This window comes from Helicoverpa armigera, chromosome 19 (assembly GCF_030705265.1).
Source record: "Helicoverpa armigera isolate CAAS_96S chromosome 19, ASM3070526v1, whole genome shotgun sequence".
Classification (NCBI taxonomy): Eukaryota; Metazoa; Arthropoda; class Insecta; order Lepidoptera; family Noctuidae; genus Helicoverpa; species Helicoverpa armigera.
In genome coordinates, this window is record NC_087138.1 from 853,899 (window position 1) to 874,760 (window position 20,862).

Sequence of the window (20,862 nt, forward strand, 5' to 3'; positions counted from 1 at the left end):
TAATTAAGTTTTTTATTTACTATTCAGTTAGAAATTTAATTTAAATATATTTATACTACCTGTGGAAATTAAGACCCTTGGGGGAGGCACATGGCCAGTTAAGTAGTAGACTCTTTTGGTTGAAAGGATGATGACGACCACCCTACATTTTTAGACCTTTATGAAATTTTCTAGTGATATAATATATGATTTATTGGTGATCTCTTTAAATTAGTTTGCTTAAATACTGTTAGGACAAACCTATTATAATACATACAAAACCATTTATTTGGTACTTGACCCCATATCTCCATGATTTTCGGTAATTATTGTGGAATTGATTTTATATTGTTTGGTGACTACATTTTGGTGACAAATCTACTATTTTGAGGGCAAACGCCACAACGACAGCTTAAATCATACCCAAAAATAATAATGATAACATACAAAAACTACCGAAAATTAAGAATACATTTTTGGCTATAACTTTTTTTGGCATTTTTTTTTTTACTTAGTAAAAGTTACTCTAAATTAAGTGGACTATTTAATTATATAGGTCTCGTTCGTGGTGGACATTTGGACCAAACTTCATACATTCTTGCCCAATCTCCTTTCATTCATAAAATTGGATTACTTCTGAAATACTACGACATTACAATGACAACAAAAGCAGTGCATATTAACAGATGCAAATCAACACCTTGTATACCTAAATAGTATAGGCACAGATTACTACAGATACTTCACTCACTAGAAAATTTCCAATACCTATTACGATAATTGCCTACTCCTTCGCGTCAACAACCACTGTATGCTAAAATGCGCCTAAATGCTCAAGCGTATAGCAGTGATTGCTTCGCACCGCGCGATTCCACAGTAATCGCAGGGCTGCCTCTTCGGTAAAATTAAATAAACATAACTTTTTATCTATGTTATTGAGAACTGTGTTTCATCAGGCGTAAGAAAAAGAACTCTCGCTACACTGACTTAAAGCGCATTTTGATTCGTTACGAGCGCGTCAAGGACTTGTAGGCACATTTTTTGAAGGTTACGTCCGTGCTTTGCAGTGTTTTATGAACATTATTGCAGTTGTTAGTTTAGCAGCTTATATTCGAATGTTTTCTTTCGAAGAGTGCATCTTCTGTACCTTGTAGGTACTATTAATTATTCTGTGGTATAACGTTTCTATGTAAATCTGTGTCTGAAAGGCAAGCTAACGCTTAGTATATACCTATTAAACTGTCAAATTCTAAGTGGATACCGGTGTCCGCACACCTACTGTCTTTTAATTAGGTCTCTAATGACGGTATGTGAATGGAAAAAAAAATAAACGACAAAAACTAGTAATAATTTATCACTTACCTCTCTTCGTTGACAGGTAAATGGAAAAATGTTAGGTGTTTATCCCTTCTTTTGCTCGATTTACACCTATCTACAGCACATAAGGCACCACACGGCATCGTAATACGCGTACGAACGAACAGCACTATTAGAAGTCGGTTAAAAATTGAACGGCGGCGTGCGCGCGCTTCGCTTGCGAAAACCGCAACTGAACTTGATCCGCCGGCGGACCGAGACCGCTCGGCTGGGCGGTAGGCACTTATAGCGCGCAAGTACATGGAGTGACGGAGGCCTGGTATAGGTTTAAGCATTTTAAGAATTGTCATTACATCGTATTTGCCCTTTTATTTTGGTCACGCCTAACCTACTTAACTTGAGCTAGAATATGGTCCCTCACCTACATCATGGCATCCTCGCTCATATTTCCTTTCTTATTACAGATACTATCAAAACGTGAAGCCGATGTGGCCTCTAGAAGCTGACGAGACGCCGGACATCTTCCAAGATGAAGTACACCTAGACACCAGCCGGTACTACCGGCAGTTCAGTCAGAACACCTGTGATGTGAGAGCGCTTAACTCCATCTTTACCTATCAGAACGAGTATCTGGGTAATAGGTATGTCTGTGTTTGTTACGTAATTATTTTTATTGTAGGTATAAATAGGCGTGAAATTTCGTAGTTAATAATTTAAACCTAAATTTTGTCATCCACTTATGAATTGAACCTAAATTTTGTCATAAGTGGATGACAACATTTAGGTTTAAATTAAATTGAACTTTTTTGTTCACCGGCATTTTCATTGTCACTGACCTTTGTATGTACCGATCGTCGGATTTCCAAAATTCTTTCACTGATAGATAGCTACAACATTTCTGAGTGCCATAGGCTATATTCTATCCCGGTACGGGCAGTAGCTTCCACGGGACGCGGGTGAAACCTACAACGGCTAGTGTCAATGAGAGAGCATAAGTTTAGATAAATTATTTTTGTATTGTTATGCATGGGAAATTTGCACACTTACGTATTAACAGGTATCTGTGGATATCTAAGGGGGAGGCCTATGTTCAGCAGTGGACGTCCAATGGCTGAGATGATGATGATGATGATGATGTATTAAGCAAAACATGTATGTTCGTCAAGTATATTTTAAGTTACAATCTTGTATACCATGTTTTATGTAAACAAATGATATTTTTATTCTTATTGTTATTGTAATGAGTATGTGTTGGTACGCAGCGGGCGGCTGGTGATCACGCCGCTGACGGACCGCTGCTACCTGACGCTGATGTGCGCCATGCACCTCAAGTTCGGCGGAGCCCCCGCCGGGCCCGCCGGCACCGGCAAGACTGAGACCACCAAGGTACAATTGTATTCTCTATATAGTTATATATTCACTATTATCTTATTATTTTATACATAGAGGAAAACATCTCGAGGAAACCTGGACGCTGATTTCAGACTATATAGTCTGAAATCAGCATCAATGCTGAGATACACTGAACTTTGACGGCCAAGCAATGAAACCTATCTGTAAAATTCTATAAAACTTAAAAAATATATGTATACCTACGTAAATTTCGCTTAAATAAAATGTGACAGCAATTAATTAAAAAAAATAAACAGAATTGTCAATTTTACCATGTTCTTCCAGGATTTAGCAAAAGCCTTGGCCGTCCAGTGCGTCGTGTTCAACTGTTCCGACCAACTCGATTTCATGGCTATGGGCAAATTCTTCAAAGGCTTGGCTGCGTGAGTATAAAACCAAGACGCCAATAAACCTTTGCAAATGAGTTTTTATACTTATCATCATCCTCCTGCCCTTATTCTCATTTTTATTTGTGGTCGGCGCACAGTGAAGGAATCTCGCAATCTAGGGGGATTTAAATCAAAATATAAATTCTAATAATATATAATAAAGTTATATCCTATTTATACCTAAGACCCCATTTGTCATAGCTACATACTAGAAATTCTTGTAGGTAGGTTAAAAAAATTATAAAAAAATGTTAAAGTGGTAAGACAATAATCGTTGCAACTTTACAACACGAACAACAAAATTAAGGTGTCATCTTCACTTGAGATTACTGATCAAATTAACGTATAGTCTTATTTATTTTTTTATTATTGTATTCTGTACATCTTTCAAGGTAAGTTATCGTGTATTTTATCTAAGTAATAGTTAAACATTGATCTAATGACATCATTTAAAAGCACAGTTAAATTAAGCATTTTTTTGAGATGATATGCAAAATAAAAGGCGTATAGAAAAAAATGCTCTCAATATCCCGGTGTTTCTATTGTTTCAGTTTATAGCTTAGAATCTTAACTTTTGAGAACAATTTACAAAACTTGCGATTTTGTGCGACCGTCAAACATTTTTTTTCGGTTTTCAGAATGACCGCCGAAATTACAAAAAAACAAATTTTTGATATTTGGACCTCAAATGCGAAAGAGGACCGAATTAATGCTATTTTTGCATTTATAATAGGTAATTACCCTCAAGTACAGTTTTCGGAAGGTGCTGTTAATGAAATAGAGTTTTTTAAAGAAAGTTCTGTAACAAACTTAACGAAAAATGGACAGCAAGCGTTAGACATCGCGAACGCTTTTTAAACAAGAATGTTACTTGGTTGAATGAATGCATTAAATTACCAGATAATGTTTTAAATGAAATACCATCTACATCTGGCCACTCACAAGGAAGACCACATACAATTTTTGTAGAATGTTGCGATAAAACCAAAAAACGCAAAGTTCAGAATCTAATATCGTCTACTAGCCCTGAAGAAATAGCGATTGCACATGAATTTAACCTTCGAAAAGCTGGTAAAAGGTACTCTGCAGCTATCGTAAAAGAACTTTCTATGAGTTCACCTAAGAGAGGTTCTATCATGAAAAGCGTACAAAAAAAATTCTTAGCGATAGCGTTCAAGTGACTGTGTCGGCCGATGAAGCATTAAGCATGATGGTAGTGCTGATATTACTGGGGTAAATTTAGAATTAATAACGAGGTTTCATATCATTTTAGGTTTCATATCATACTCTCGGGTCGGGTTTTACAGACGATTTGGATTCCTTCAATAGTTACACAGAAGAAACCAGAAACTTGTATCTTAGGGAACACTCATGGTATAACATGCCAGTTAGTGTGCACAAAGTCTTATTTAATGTCCGGGATGTCATAGCTTCGTGTATTTTGCCGATTGGCTAGTTATCAGAGGAGGCACAAGAGGCTAGAAACAAAGATACCCGAAGATACAGGGAATTCTTCACTAGAAACACGACACGAATAGACACCAATACCGACCTACTTAACAGACTTCTCATATCATCAGACCCCTTCATATCCAGCTTGAGACTTATAATGAAGAGAAAACCTGATCCTGATGTCCTAAAATTGCTTTCTGTACCCACCGTAAATGAGGCCGAAAGTGGAAATAGTGACTAAAATAACAAAATTTATTCATATCGCATTTTTTCAAACAAAACTTTATTTTCTCTCACTATTTAAGTATTTTTATTTATTTGTAAACCAAGAAATATTATTTTTTAACTTGTATATTTTAATTAATTCGATCTGGAATTAAATCCCCCTAGATTGCGAGATTCTCACACTGTGCGGCGTAGTATTTTTTTTCTTTCTCTGCAGACAGAAAAGTCCTATGATGTTGGGCGTTAGAGCACCCATTATGTCACCTACTTTAACTAGATTTAAGATCAAAAATTTAAAATTGGTGTACTTAATAAAGTACATATATATCTATCTATTATATATCCATCAGAATTTCGTTATTCAATATTAAGCCTTAATTAGTATTCCTTAGCGGCAAAATTCGAATGGTTTTTACAAACTTCTCCGCATAACTTTGGGGTTTTCTTTACTTTAGCCTATTTGAATAAATTAAATAAATCACTACCGCTACAAACAAAGTCCTATATTACTTTTAAACAAAAAATCTGAGACAAAAATCAGTGCTATAATTGTCCATTTTGGTTTGTAGATCGGGCGCGTGGGCATGTTTCGACGAGTTCAATCGCATCGATATAGAAGTGCTGTCCGTCGTCGCTCAACAGGTAACACATACTAATTTGATTCTTATGGACCTTATAATAAAGTCTAAAATAAATCATACTCCTGCCCTCAACCAAATTTTATTTGGGATCATTTCACAAGTGATTCGATCTAGCCATATCGTGTTCTACGTTAGAGTGTATATCTTTCGGAAATTACATATAAGCAGGCTTTATCGAGCAAATAGGATTAACTAATAGATAGCTGACACTTTATCGGTAATAGTGAAGCGGGGTCTAAGGTTGGTAATGAGGTATTAAAATGTATTAACTAATGAACAGGTGGTGACGATACAAAAGGCTCAGATAGCGCGCTTGGACCGGTTCATGTTCGAAGGCGTGGACTTGCCGCTGAAGGCTTCTTGCTCAGTGTTCATCACCATGAACCCTGGATATGCAGGTACATATACCTACTGCTTTAAAAAATGTATGTGATCAATCATTTATGCCGTTTTTGGAACAAAATAAAATAGATAAGAATAAGAATAATTTAGAATAAGAATAATTTATCGTTTATAAATTAATATTTTAGATGTATAATCAGTTTAACTTACTAAATACATGGAAAAGTTATGCGTATGGATGTAAAATGTATGATAAAAGTTATTAGCTGTTCCCGCGATTTCACAAGTGTGGTTCCGAACCGACTTATTTCCGTACTCCGAGAAAATATCTGTGTCACTCTGGGATTGTGTAGGTTCCCAAAAGTTAAAAAAAAAACATCTTTGAAATATCACTGTATATTATATTTACACTGTATTTATATTTTATTCCTCAGGTCGTACCGAGTTGCCAGATAACTTGAAGGCACTGTTCCGTCCTATCGCGATGATGGTGCCGGACTACGCACTCATCGCTGAGATCTCGCTCTTCTCGTTCGGCTTCTCGGAGGCCAAGATCCTAGCCGGCAAGATCACCACCACCTTCCGGCTTAGTTCAGAACAGTTGTCTACTCAGGTCTGTAGCTTAGTAAATAACTGATTTTTTCTTTCTCTTGGATAGATTTTTACTTGATTGTGCAACGAATTCATCATCTTCTGAGCATTTTCCCAAATACGTTGGGGTCGGCTTCTAGCTATTAACCATATGCAGCTGAGTACTAGTGTTGTACCTTGATAGGACTTGTTGTCAGACTTTTTTGCCTTATGACTACCCGTAACGACTGCTATAGATGTTCAAATGTCAGCTTGTGCCACCAATTTATCGTTCATTCGTGCAAACACGGATAGACTCGTCATGACAAGATGTCACCCATACACGGGCCGACCACGACAAGCGTTGCTTAGGGTGCATCTACACGGTGTAAGTAGCTCGCGCATGTTGAGGCACATGCGCAGGTTACCTGTATTTTAAAAACGTGCGGGTCCAGCAACTCGCACATGTACCAAAGCAACATACCCACCCGCGCTCTTGTCACGCGGCGCATGTTAATTTGCTGCAGCTACTTGCACCGTGTACCCTTTGACTTAACTAAGAGCTATTTGCAAACATATACAATCAGAAACTTTTGCTTTTATCGACTATTTAAAAATAAGTCGGCTTTTCCTTCTTGCCGCTATAACTCCAGAACGCACGAACCGATTTCCACGGTTTTGCATTCGTTGGAAAGGTCTCGGGCTCCGTGAGGTTTATAGCAAAAATTCAGAAAAAAATCAGGAAAATTTTCAACAGACAAAATTTTACATAAAACGGAACCATCTGGTGGTGAAACGGAGTTCGCCGGGTTTGCTAGTAATCTATACTAATATTATAAAGCTGAAGAGTTTGTGTGTTTGTTTGTTTGTTTGAACGCGCTAATCTCAGGAACTACTGGTCCGATTTGAACAATTCTTTCGGTGTTAGATAGCCCATTTATCGAGGAAGGCTATAGGCTACTTTTTATCCGGGTTCGTGCAGAGGTTCCCACGGGATGCGGGTGAAACCGTTGGCAGAAGCTAGTAATGTATATATTACAGGACCACTACGACTTCGGCATGCGAGCCGTGAAGACGGTGATCACGGTGGCCGGCAACCTCATCCGACAGATGCCCGACGGCGACGAGCGCCAGATCGTGCTGCGGGCGCTCAAAGACGTCAACGTGCCCAAGTTTCTGGCTAACGATCTCGTGCTGTTTAACGGTAAGTTAAATAAGAAAGAAAGAAACAGGAAAGAAAGAAAGAAAGAGGAAAGAAAGAAAGAAAGAGGAAAGAAAGAAAGGAAAATCACTTATTGCATAAGCAAGGTGGTACTTGCGCAAAAATACGTAATTTTCGGGCACTCTGTCACAGACATATAAGCTTATTAGATGTTCCCCCGTGGTTAAAAACACATCAATAAAAAGGTTTTAGACTCTTAAACTATCGTACACCAAATTTAATTGGTGGTTGGGTAATAAAAATGGTAGTTTAGGTTAGATATTTATGGTGTGAAAGCGCTATAGACAAAAATGGGCTCTCTCAAAAAAGATAGGTAGGTAATAATAAAAATTGGTTCTAATAGTAGCATAATTATTGTAAGCCAATACTTCACGCATGTGTTAGCGGCAAAGTTATTTAACAAGAACCCGTACCATTCGATTTATAATTTTTACATATTTTTCAGAAAATTTGTTTATGCTGAGTGTGTAAAGCGGCAATAATTGTTTCCAGGTATAATATCGGACCTGTTCCCGCGCGTGGAGGTGCCGGTGGTGGACTACGGTATCATGGAGCAGTCGATACGCAACATGCTCACTAAGAAAGGATACGATGATCTTTACTGTGAGTTACGCATATTTTTTATTCGTAAAAATAAAGCTGGAGAGCTTTTTTTCACCCGCTAATCGCATTATATTGGGTATTACTGCCCGTACCCAGATAAAGTATAGTGTAGTTTTCCAACAGTGAAATATTTTTTTCCTTTGGAACCTTAGGTACAAGTAAAGAAAGGAACAAACAAAAAAATGTTTCCCCTTTATTATTTTACTATAATCAGTTTGACAGCCGTAGACTGTAGGCTACTTTTATCCCTGGTCGCTGAAAGTACGTCTTCCGCGACGCGACCAAAATTGCTGTAGGTAAAAAAAACGATTTTTTATTCTGTTGATTATTTAAGTTAGGGTCATACCAATGCGATGTTTCATCCTTTGGATTTCTTAACGAATTTTAATGAAAACAATCTAAATAATGGAAAATATTTCTCTATGTTGGCAGCGTTTATCTTCAAAGTGATACAACTGTATGAGACGACGGTGGTGCGACATGGTCTCATGTTGGTGGGGCCGGCCGGCGCCGGGAAAACTAAGGTAATCTTAACTATTTATTTATATTATTGTAGTTTCACATTATTAAGCAAATTCCATTCGATTTGCTATGATTGGACTAGGGTTTCATTGGCAAATTTTTGCAGAACATGGGATTTGGTTTGCTATTTGTGTAAAAGTAATTTCATCCTGGCATCCATCATGGCAGTATTTTGACAAAAATCTAAGTTATTAGCCGAAAAATGTCATAACTCATAAATTACTTTGCTAAAAGTCTCATAAGTTTCAAACAAACGAAAACCAACCAACCGATACCACAACAACAAACAAATCTTAATTACCACATTCATAACATTTCTTAGCAATATCACACATTGTTAAAAGGTTCTCCTAACCTACAGACAGACATGTGTTGCTAGGGAGTTTGTTCCGCCACTTCTTCTCCCCAGCAAAACACATTGGAAGTGGTGAAGGGCGGGCGTTTTGTTGGCTGTCTTTTGTGAATTCCTGTCACGTTCAAAAAGTGCTGTTTAGCAGCCAAGTTTGATTCAATGATTTTTGTTTTTATTTTATCTATAATTAAATATTTTTCAGTGTTACGAGACCCTTCGCGACGCTCTCACCGCCATCAAAGGCAAGCTGGCTCCCGACGGGTTCCCATTCACCCCTGTCCATACGTTCGTGGTCAACCCCAAGTCTATCACCATGGGACAACTTTACGGGGAGTTTGATCTGCTTACACATGAATGGTGAGAAATTACATTATTTTTTTATGTGGTTGAAGACATGAAGATGTCCATAGTCGCAGGTAAGCCTTAAGGTGACCTCATAAAATCATCGTCATCTTCTTCCGAGCCATTTCGCAACTATGTAGGGGTCGGTTTCCAATCTAACCGGATGCGGCTGAGTACCAGTGTTTTTGAAAGGAGCGACTGCCTATCTGACTTCCTCAATCCAGTTACCCGGGCAACCCGATACCCCGTGGTTAGACTGGCGTCAGACTTACGGACTTCTGACCCCATAAAATGGGGGTTATATAGAAGGAACCGCCATTAAAGGCAAGCTGGCCCCCGACGGGTTCCCATTCACGCCGGTACATACGTTTGTGGTCAACCCCAAGTCTATCACCATGGGACAACTTTACGGGGAGTTTGATCTGCTTACACATGAATGGTGAGAATACATTGATTTTTTTTGCCCATTTTCATGGACAAGACTTATGTATATGAAGTTTATGAGTCCCACTAAATCTTTCTAAGAATATCGAAATATTCATAGGTACCTAAAACCAGCTAAAGGACATTTTTGAAGAATGAGGTAATTATGATAACCTAAAGTTTTTCAATCCTTAAAAATTAACAAATATACCTATCACTCGCACATTTCTTTCACTCGACTTTTTTACCGATATCAATTTTTTTTGGTTACTTCTATTCTACGTCGAATAATTCTAAAAGATTCAATACCATGCCTAAACTGCATTTAAAAATAAACTCTGATACCAAAGCCATAAGGTACAATTTCCACCTCGAGAACGGATAGAATACTCTCAAGCTTGGTTCGCGCCGGAATCGCAGTGGAAGACAGACTCAAACTAACACTAAACTGCATTTAAAATTGTACTCTAAGACCAAGGCCATAAGATACAAATCCTTCCAGGACGGACGGCATACTCTCGAGCCTGGTCCGCGCCGGCATCGCGGTGGAAGACATGGACCGGCGCTGGTACGTGTTCGACGGACCAGTAGACGCTGTGTGGATCGAGAATATGAATACTGTAAGATACTATATGTCTTAATTTTTTTTTGTCAGCCCTTATTGTCCCACTGCTGGGCAAAGGCCTCCCCATTTTGTCTCCACACCTCTCGATCCTTAGAGTGCTCCCACCAGTCAAGGTCGTTGGCGTCCAGATCGTCACGCCACCTGTTCCAGTATTACCGTATATGTCTCAATTAATTTGCCTTAATTCAGATGTAAGTGGTAAATGTATGCGTAAAACATTTGCCATGAAAGCACGATTTATTTATATCTGACAAGCTAATGACCACACTTCATCTAAATAGAAAATAAACGTACTTCAGAGACCATCTATTGAAGTTTTCCATGCCAAATTAATTCTCTATTGTAAAAGCGTAACAAAGAAACAAAAAGAACACATTATAGTATTAGTAAGGGTATTGCAACAATCGATCACTGGTCACGCAGACACGCACAATTTTCACAACTTCTAATGGCCGTCAAAAAACAAATTACTAAAGATTACACCACATAATCATCTGCCTAGCTGTTTCTCTATATCACCATGACACCTCCTAGGTGTTAGATGACAACAAGAAGCTATGCCTATCCAGCGGCGAGATCATGAAGCTGACAGACCGTCAGCGCATGATCTTCGAAGTGGCAGACCTGACGGTGGCCTCTCCAGCCACCGTGTCACGATGCGGGATGGTGTACCTGGATGCCCAGGTGGTTGGCCTGCCGCCGCTTATTAATGCCTGGATCAAGAGCAACTTGCCAGCAGTAAGTTTTTATTTATTTCTTGCTTATTCGGTTGTTGAAGAATCTGTCTCTTGCTATGACGTGGTACCCCCGTATTGGGGCCCAGCAATGCCAAGAGTTGCCGGGGCTGCGAAATTGTTCGAAAGAGTTACCGCGGCCCTGGTACATAAAAGGCCTACGAAGAAACACGACAGATTTTTAGTCAGTAAAAGTCTGACACTCCTTCACCCTGCTAACCCACAGCGGGGTCATTAGATGATTTTCTATGAAAAAAAAAGGTTTCTAAACCCCAAGTAGGAGGAGCTACCAACACTCTTTAATGCTTCGATGAACAGCAATTTACCACTGGTAAAAAGTTTTTCAAGCTTTTTAGGTGTATTTTTTAGCAGTTTGAACGCCTTTATCCCTGTGATTTTTCCCAACACAAAGATTACATATTAATTACTTAATGGGGTCATCTCATTTATAAAACTATTCTGACTGTTTTGAGACAACAGAAATTAACATTTTTGATTTTTAACACGCTTATATTAGCTTCACTTGTAACTAACTATGTATGTAAGAAAATCTTGTAATCCTATTTTTCATATTCATATCTCTAGATAGCTGACCCGATCCGCAAATCCCTCGTACCCCTGATCTCCACATACCTGTACCCTGCACTGGAACTCCTCCGCTCCAAGCTGACGGAGATAGTTGGCTCCATCGACTCTTCCCTCGTCATCAAGTTCTTGGAGCTGCTGGACTACCGGCTCCGGCCTCTGACGGGGAAGGATGACAGGCCTCCCCCAGCGGCCAACTTTTTGGCTTTGATGCGTTAGTATATAGTGTTATTTTATCCGATTGCGTATGCTTTTTAAGGTTTGGAAGTCGTAATGGGTCACCAGAGACGAGTAATTCTAGTCAAAGTCAAATCGTAGTTAGCAAGAAAGTACAAAAATGACAGCACCTCCAAATTTTTTTTCACTGATAAGATAGGTATCGGGTTGCCCGGGTAACTTGAGGTATAGTTACTCAGGTAGTCAGCTGTATCCGGTTAGACGGGAAACCGACCCCGGTAGAAGCCAGACAGATGAAAGAAATTTTAAATCCATCAGCTGCCTTTCTTCCGGAGAGAGTATAAAGTCAAGACGAGTTATGTGTTAAAATCTTAAACTTGTCAAACATCTAAAAAATGTTATCTATACTAATATTATAAAGCTGAAGAGTTTGTTTGTATGTTTGAACTCGCTAATCTCAGGAACTACTGGTCCGATTTGAAAATTTCTTTCAGTGTTAGATAGCCCATTTATCGAGGAAGGCTATATGCTACTTTTTATCCCGGTACGGGAAGTAGTTCCCACGGAATGCGGGTGAAACCGCTGGCAGAAGTTAGTATCTTATAAAAATATTGTTGTTTTAATAAGTTTTTTTTCCTTCCTCCCCAGCTCGGCTAGCCCCTCTGTGGGTGGTTTGGGCGGTCATTTGGTCAGTGGGCGCGACGTGCGACCACAACGGTCGCGCTATATTCTCCGACTTCATCCGCGAGGCGACTACGGAGGCCGGCCTCAAGCCGCTGTTCCCTGCTGAGGGGAGGGTGTATGATTACACGTGAGTTACGAAGCCTCATGTTTTTATAATCACTAAAGTAGTGTCTTTAAGTCTGTATTATTATTACAAAGCTGAAGATTTTTTCTGTATCAGAAAATAATCGGACGATTTGAAACATTGTTTCAATGTCACGGGGTTCCAAAGAGTTGGTCTCGTGGAGAAGAACCAGCAAGAAACTCCATGGACACTTTTAAAAAAATAAAATTAATTACAATAGTTTTCGATCTTTCCGTTAGAATGTATACAGTGTAAATTAAGCTAATATGTATGAAAAAAAATTGGTGGTCTGTAAAGTCATTTTTACGGTATGGTAAACGTGACGTGGCAACTTCAAACATGACAGTAGTATATGAGCCGACCACTCGAGCCAATCATGCCTTTCTCTCGCTTGCAGAACGGGACATCGAGCGTAACGAGACAATGACGTCAACTTTTTCGTGCATGCAGCCCTTAATATCGAGTTATTAGACGTTGTCACGTCAAAAAAAAAATATTAATAATTTATTCGTATACGTTAGACTGCATGACGGCGGGTTCACTGACCCGACGGAGGACGGCGAGCCGGCGGCGCCGTACTGGTACAGCTGGATGGCCAAGCTCGGCAAGTACGTCGTCGACCCCGACTGGCAGTATGCTGGTCAGTATACTTACTTATTTATTTGTCTGATTTACTCGCCTTAAAAGTCAACATAAAACAAAGTAGGTTATAAAAAATAATATAAATATTAAAAAACATAACATATAACATATGGAGTCTTAGGTGAAGTCTATCATCATATTTACTTACATTATGAAGAGGGAAATTTGAATCGGGAAGCTACATTACCCCTGGGAGAAAGGTTATATTTTATGCGAATTTGCGGGTAGTCAAGAATCATCGTACCTATATTGGATATTCGTGTTGCCATCTTTACATTTTAGTATTATAGTTTTACTATAACAAAATTGCACGTATTAACTTACCCAGACATCGAAGTCCCCACAATGGACAACGTGCGCAGCGCCGCGATCCTGGGCTACAAGATAGTGAACTACAACCACGTGATCTGCGTGGGCCCCACCGGCACCGGCAAGACGGTCACCATCACCGCCAAGCTGTCCCGCGGCCTGCACAGGAAGTTCATCTGCGAGTTCCTCGTCTTCTCTGCTAGGACCTCGGCTAACCAGACCCAGGTCAGTCAAACTCAAATTAGGCTGATAAATCAGCACTTTTCGAACGTCAAAACAAAAATAGAAGACAGCCCTCTAAATGCCCTTTCACCACTTCCTATGTGTTTTTGCTCAGTCAACGTGCTTAGTTTTAGACACTAGCGACCCGCACCGGCTTCGCACCTAACAGTATTTTTCCACTATTTAATGAATGTTATATTATATTATGTTATACATAATAAACCTCTCTCTTTAATCACTATCAAAAATGAAAATGATGAAAATCCGTTGCGTAGTTTTGAATATTTAAGAGTACAAAATGAAAAATGGTGTCCACGGCCGGTTCGGCTATGGCGGCTGTTCTCATGTAAGGAGCTCAGCCAGCTGCGCAGGACATATTATAGTGCTCGAGCATTTGTGCAGACACAGGTGCACTCACTATTCCCTCACTCTCATAGCGCGATGGGACGGCACACAAAGGGACAGGGACATAGGGATAGAAAATGCGACTTTGTTTTACATTATTTAGTGATAGTGATTATATAATATCACATTTCAGGACGTAATAGACAGTAAGCTGGAGCGTCGTCGTCGCGGCGTGTTCGGGCCGCCGCCCACCAAGCGCCAGGTGTTCTTCATAGACGACCTCAACATGCCCGCGCTTGAGGTCTTCGGAGCTCAGCCACCTATCGAGCTTCTCAGGCAGTTCATGGATTTCGGAGGTAGGCTTGTCACGATAGACACTGGTTTCTAAAGTATTGTATTATTTATTTAGTTAAGTTATGGCTAAAAAGTAATAATTGACCATCAGGATATGTGCTCGTTTGTAGTTTTGTCGTTTTGTTAGAATTAAAAAATCGACCGAATGCGAATCGGATTCGCCCACGAAGAGTTCCGTATCAATTCAATTCAATACTTCAAAACTTTCATCTCTATAGAAAAAATACTTTTGTGGTTGCCCCCTAAAATGTTAATTTTATTCTTGTTTCTGGTATTTATGTATGTAACAGCGGCAACAAATACATCATCTGTGAAAATTTCAACCGTCTAGCTATTACGGTTCTTGAAATACAATATGATAATAGACAAACTGACAAGACTGACAGCGAAGACTTGATAATAGGGTACTTACTGCTCTACCCTCTTGTACGGGACCCTAAAGAAGTTGAAGGGTGGATGTTTTGGGAGCTGTCTTTTGTAAATTCCTGATGTTCAAAAAGTGTTTTTTTTTGCAGCCAAGTTTCACTAAACGATTTTTTATTTTTGGTGGCGTTATAATATGCAGGCTGGTACGACCGCTCCAACATCGGCGAGTTCAAGATGCTAGTGGACGTGGGTATAGTGGCCGCCATGGGCCCGCCGGGCGGCGGCCGCAACCCTGTCACCATGCGCCTCATGAGACACTTCCACTACGTGTCTTTCACTGAGATGGAGTACTCCAGCAAGGTATGCTCAGGAAACTTACCTTCTGACAGGGAAACTGCAAGGGGAAGAACATTGATGAATTACAATTAGAGTAACAGTCTGATATATTCTTCTAGCACCTATGACTCAACATCACCGACAGCATAAAAGTAATTTTTTTAAGACGTCTAGTTACTATGAATTTTTACGAGGTTTCCTTCCTCTACCCTTTTTAATACTGTTCATCTTCCTCCGAGCCTTTTTCCCAACTATGTTGGGGTCGGCTTCCAGTCTAACCGGGTGTAGCTGAGTACCAGTGCTTTACACGAAGCGACTGCCCTGCCTGACCTCCTCAACCCAATTATCCGGGCAACCCAATACCCCTTGGTTAGACCCTTTTTAATATTGTTGTTGAGGGCAAAATGCAATTAACTTTGTTATTAACCACTGACCTGCTTATGGATTGAAACACTCCAGCACCTATTTGATTTGACAATAGTCATTGAACATTCGGAAAAATTGGCGACGTTGCAAAGTTGATGGTTTTTATACTTATAGCTAGTGGTATCTAAACTAAACTTACCTATATTTCAGTACGGCATCTTCTCGACGATCCTGAGCTCCTGGACCCGTAACATCGACCCGAAGGTCCCGCCAGTCCGTGAGGCTCCCTTCCTCAAGGCTTCCATAGAGATCTTCAGCGCTTTAGTCGAGGAACTGCTCCCAACCCCCACCAAGTCTCACTACACCTTCAACTTGAGGGACTTGAGCAAGGTCTTCCAAGGAGTACTCATGATGGATGCTAAGACTGTCACTGTAAGACTCACTTTCAATACGTATGCGTAGTTTATGTATAAGGGAGTCGGTACATAGAGATTACTTAGCTGAGTTATATAGGGGTAGTATATAAAGAGCGACCAAGAAGAAGACCAAGAAAATGGTGGTGAAGATTTAGACAGCTTCCACAAGGACTGGCCACAAATAGCGACCGATAGGAAAAGATGGATGGCTATGGGGGAAGCCTTTGCCCAGCAGTGGGACAACATGGGCTAATAAAAAAAAATATAAAGAGTTCATAAGGAAGTACACAAGGGATTACACAGAGTAGTACATTGCGGAGTACTTAGGGATAGTACAAAAGAGAGTACATAAGGGAGTTCATGGGTTTAGTAGATAAGGGAACACACATACCTAGGTACATAAAAGTGTAGTATGTAGCGGAGATACTAAAGAAGTAAATAGGCCTAGTACATAAGGTAGTAAACATGGGTAGTTTATAAGCTCAGTAGAACACAACACACACAATATGCAACCTTATTGTAACACTAATAAGAGCCATTTTTCCCCAGCACGAAGACGACGTGATCAGGCTCTGGTACCACGAACACTTGAGAGTGTATCAGGACCGGCTTGTCAACGACGCCGACCGAAAGTGGTTTACAAAGTAAGTTTGTCTGTCTATATCGGGTGTGTCTCTCTGTTATCGTCCCACTGCTGGGCACAGGCCTCCTCTCACGCGGAGAAGGTTTGAGCATTAATCACCACACTTGCTCAATGCGGGTTGGTGATTTCAGACTTTATAGTCCAGGTTTCCTCAAGATGTTTTCCTTCACCTTTTTATCAGCCATTGGTGTCTAAGTATACTTAGAAAGTACATACAAACTTAGAAAAGTTGCATTGGTACTTGCCTGACCCTGGAATCGAACCCACACCCTCATATTCGAAAGGTTGGTCCTTTACCCACTAGGCCACCACGACTCCCACTAGGCCACCACGACTCCCACTAGGCCACCACGACTCCCACTAGGCCACCACGACTCCCACTAGGCCACCACGACTCCCACATACATACATAAGTATTCCTATTATTTACTTCTGCCAGCTTTTCACCCGTGGGAACCTTTGTATGTACTGTCCTAGTATATCTTGGACACCAATGACTGTGTTGCAGATGGCACGATAAACTGTAGGTCCCGGCTGTCATTTAACATCCTTGGCAGTCGTTACGGGTAGTCGGGTATGCAGGACGTAGAATTAGTATCCTCATGCATATGAACTTTATATCCGTGTATGTTAAATATTTAATATTCCTTGCAGTTTAATGAACAAGAAGGTTCGTTCGGAGTTCCAGAAGGATCCTCATGAATTGTTACAAGATCGACTGATGCTTTTCGGGGATTTCATGGACCTCGGCGCAGATGAGAAGAAATATGCTGAGATCGTCGATAGAGATGAGGTAAGATATGTGTTTTTTTTGATAAATTACTATATTATTTTGGGCTGAAAAAACATAAACTTGGCGTCCATATGGCTTCGTAGGTATGCACATGATTTACATCCATATCTTCATAAATATAAAATAATTACATAAATTCGGTAAGAAAGAAAGTCTAAACTGATTAGGCAGAAAATTGCTGGGGAGGTAATTTATAACCAGGAGATGGATATGCGTTACTTTTATGCCTTTACCTTTTCTTCCCAGCCACCTATTTTGATTTTCATCGCAATCGGATAGCCGTTTTCGTGTGAAAGCGTAACAAACGAAACTCCATTAAACTGCTAGAGCTAGACTACCAAAAATGCTAGAAGTCGGTTCGGTTGGTTATCCTTAACAATCTGGCATTTTTTTTTCAATTTATTCAATGTACAAAAATGCCTCCTCTACAGATTAATATGTATAGATTTTCCTGCCGTACATTTCAGTTAGCAGATGTACTAAGCCACTACTTAGAAGAGTACAACATATCGACGACGGCGCCTCTAGACTTGGTGCTGTTCGACGATGCAGTCGCGCATCTGTGCCGCATCGCCCGCATCATGCGACAGCCCATGGCCAATGCCTTGTTACTCGGCATGGGGGGTTCTGGTATGTAAACATCCTTCATATTTCCTCTCATTTACCAGGAGTACAATATATCGACCTCGGCATGGGTGGCTCCGGTAAGTAATCATTGGATATCTATGTCCTCCCATTTACCTAGAGTACATAGTAGAGTAGCTGTCATTGAACATTCGTGGCAGTCGTTACGGGTAGTCAGAAGCCAGTAAGTCTGACACCAGTCTAACCAAGGTGTATTTTGATGCCCAGGTAGCTGGGTTGGGGAGGTCAGATAGGGTGATGACATTATAAATTTGGCCTAACAAGTCTTATATTATTAATAGGTATGTGAATTGCAGGAGCAAGTATACACCTTGCCTAACTGCCTACGTCGTACGTATAATCTTTTCGTTCTCGTCTCAAGCTATCCTAAGATTGTCTGGAAGAGATCGTTCTCTTAGCAATAAGACCACCCATTAAAAATCGGTGTACCTAACAAAGTATATCTATCTATCTGATGTCCTCCTAGCCGATTATCGGCCACGGCGGCTGTTTTCATGTAAGGAGATTAGCCAACTGCGCAGGACATATTATAGTACTCGAGCATTTGCGCAGACACAAGTGCACTCACTATTCCTTCACTCTCATAGCGCGATGGGACGGCAATCCGACACCACCGGAGGGAGATCACAAGCAGGACCGACATTTACGTTCTTTCCGATGCACGAGTGTACCAATCACCAACTTCCATGCTCCGGGCTGCTATCTAGCATGCTAATACACAAATCCTAATTCCGCAGGTCGCCAGTCCCTGTCCCGGCTGTCGGCGAACATGACGGAGCTGGCGTGCATCCAGATCGAGATCACGAAGGCGTACGGGCTGTCGGAGTGGCGCGACGACCTCAAGCAGACCATGCTCAAGGCCGGCGCTGAGAACCGCGGGATCGTCTTCCTCTTCTCGGATGCACAGGTACTGAGTTGCAGGTTAACCTTTTCTTCCTCTTTAGGACCCATTTTCGCCAACAAGAAAAACGTCCAGTTAAGGAAAACATCTGCATTTAGTTTACAGTAGATTTTTAGAAGATTTCCGCTTTATATAAAGTTCAAGTCGTTTAACCGATTAGTATAGAAATGGCTGTCGCTAAAAGTGGGCTTTAGTTATTAAAATCCCAATATCAATTTTCTCAAATTTTTCTTTGATGACTTTTGATATGAAATTAAAATGAAGTTTAGAGCCTGAAAAAGAAAATATCCTTCTTCTCACTCGTTTGCGGGAAGTCATCGGAAAACCGCGGGAAACAGGTAGTATGTGCACTATAACCGTTTCTGACTTTTCACACAAACCCCCTTTTCCCACCAGATAAAAATGGAATCATTCCTCGAAGACTTAAACAACATCCTGAGCTCCGGAGACGTACCGAACATATACGAGGTGGAAGACCTAGATAAGATCTACCAAGCGGTCCGTCATGCGGTCATGGAGATGAACCTCACGGCGACTAAGACTAACTTGTTCGCATGTTACCAGCGACGAGTGCGGAGTAACATGCATATTGTGGTTGTTATGAGCCCTATTGGCGAGGTGAGGACGTCTAGGAAATCAATATTTTAATGATCTATGAGGTTGACCATTTGATGTTAAGTTGATAATTGTATTAATCTCAAAATATTATATTCCATTTTTTTTTCAAATATGCATCCACAACTTGTTGAAATGTTAACAATAATTGGGTAAGATATTAGCAATTGCAAGAATCTTTTACTTGTCAGCCAGCCCAATTAATTCCCCTATGCCATCCGACTTATTATCAACGTTCTTTGCTAGCCTTCTAAATCCTATAATCAATATAAATTAAAATTAAAAGACAATTAAATTAAAAAGAGAATTATAAATAATAATTAAAAGACGACAGCTTATTCATTATTTCCGAGTTGAGACGTATTCAATGAGAACAAAACCTAGATAGGTCTTGCACTTTTTGTTGGAGAAATATCAAATATTTAAACATAATCTATTAATCCATGCTAACATAATAAAGAGGAAATTTTTGTTTCTCTGTATTCTAGTAGTTCCCACGGAACGCGAGTGAAACCACGGGAAAACTACTATGTTACATAAATATTACATTTCTTCTTTCCCCAGATATTCCGTTCCCGCTTACGCCAGTTCCCGTCTCTCGTGAACTGCTGCACTATCGACTGGTTCAGCGAGTGGCCGAAGTCAGCGCTGGAGTCAGTCGCCTTCCACTTCTTCGAGACCATGGGGGAACTCTCCGTGGCTAGCAATGATGTGCTCAATGCTATGGTGGTATGTATCGTGGAATTTGCGTTCTTAAATAATTACCACATATACTCCCTTATGTACTGTCCTCATATACTCCCTTATGTACTCCTCGCATATACTCCCTTAAGCCATGTATTCACTGAGAAACAATTGTTTATAAACACTGTTTCAGAAACAATATCTACGTGTTTTATATAATTTTGTTTCTGTGGATGATGTGGACGGCAGAGGTTCCGAAACATTGTTGCTGTAAACATCTACGTGATGTTTCAGAAACTGTGTATCTGAAACATTGTTTCCCAGTGAATACATGGCTTTATGTACTGCCCTCATATTATACTCCCTTATGTACTCCTCGCATATACTCCCTTATGACTCTCCCCATATGCTTCCTTATGTACTTACCCCCTAGACTCTCTTATGTACTTACCCCGTATACTCCCTTATGTACTGTCCTCATATACTCCCATATATTTAACTGCATATGCTTATCTTAAGTTACTG

General features: G+C 40.2%; 1 protein-coding gene across 1 annotated transcript in view; it reads left to right on the top strand.

Moving 5' to 3' along the window:
- Window positions 1-20,862, top strand: part of LOC110373514 (dynein axonemal heavy chain 1) — an 85,765-nt gene that overhangs the window by 35,803 nt on the left and 29,100 nt on the right. The window contains exons 31-55 of the mRNA XM_064039328.1: window positions 1,761-1,937; window positions 2,559-2,682; window positions 2,974-3,071; window positions 5,324-5,396; window positions 5,676-5,793; window positions 6,172-6,350; window positions 7,349-7,511; window positions 8,022-8,132; window positions 8,565-8,656; window positions 9,209-9,363; window positions 10,274-10,391; window positions 10,931-11,134; window positions 11,716-11,929; window positions 12,541-12,703; window positions 13,222-13,340; window positions 13,671-13,876; window positions 14,412-14,574; window positions 15,138-15,298; window positions 15,851-16,072; window positions 16,606-16,700; window positions 17,354-17,492; window positions 17,960-18,122; window positions 18,875-19,044; window positions 19,435-19,656; window positions 20,218-20,382. Of these exons, the coding sequence (XP_063895398.1) occupies window positions 1,761-1,937; window positions 2,559-2,682; window positions 2,974-3,071; window positions 5,324-5,396; window positions 5,676-5,793; window positions 6,172-6,350; window positions 7,349-7,511; window positions 8,022-8,132; window positions 8,565-8,656; window positions 9,209-9,363; window positions 10,274-10,391; window positions 10,931-11,134; window positions 11,716-11,929; window positions 12,541-12,703; window positions 13,222-13,340; window positions 13,671-13,876; window positions 14,412-14,574; window positions 15,138-15,298; window positions 15,851-16,072; window positions 16,606-16,700; window positions 17,354-17,492; window positions 17,960-18,122; window positions 18,875-19,044; window positions 19,435-19,656; window positions 20,218-20,382 (3,814 nt within the window). The remainder of the gene's footprint in view (window positions 1-1,760; window positions 1,938-2,558; window positions 2,683-2,973; window positions 3,072-5,323; window positions 5,397-5,675; window positions 5,794-6,171; window positions 6,351-7,348; window positions 7,512-8,021; window positions 8,133-8,564; window positions 8,657-9,208; window positions 9,364-10,273; window positions 10,392-10,930; window positions 11,135-11,715; window positions 11,930-12,540; window positions 12,704-13,221; window positions 13,341-13,670; window positions 13,877-14,411; window positions 14,575-15,137; window positions 15,299-15,850; window positions 16,073-16,605; window positions 16,701-17,353; window positions 17,493-17,959; window positions 18,123-18,874; window positions 19,045-19,434; window positions 19,657-20,217; window positions 20,383-20,862) is intronic.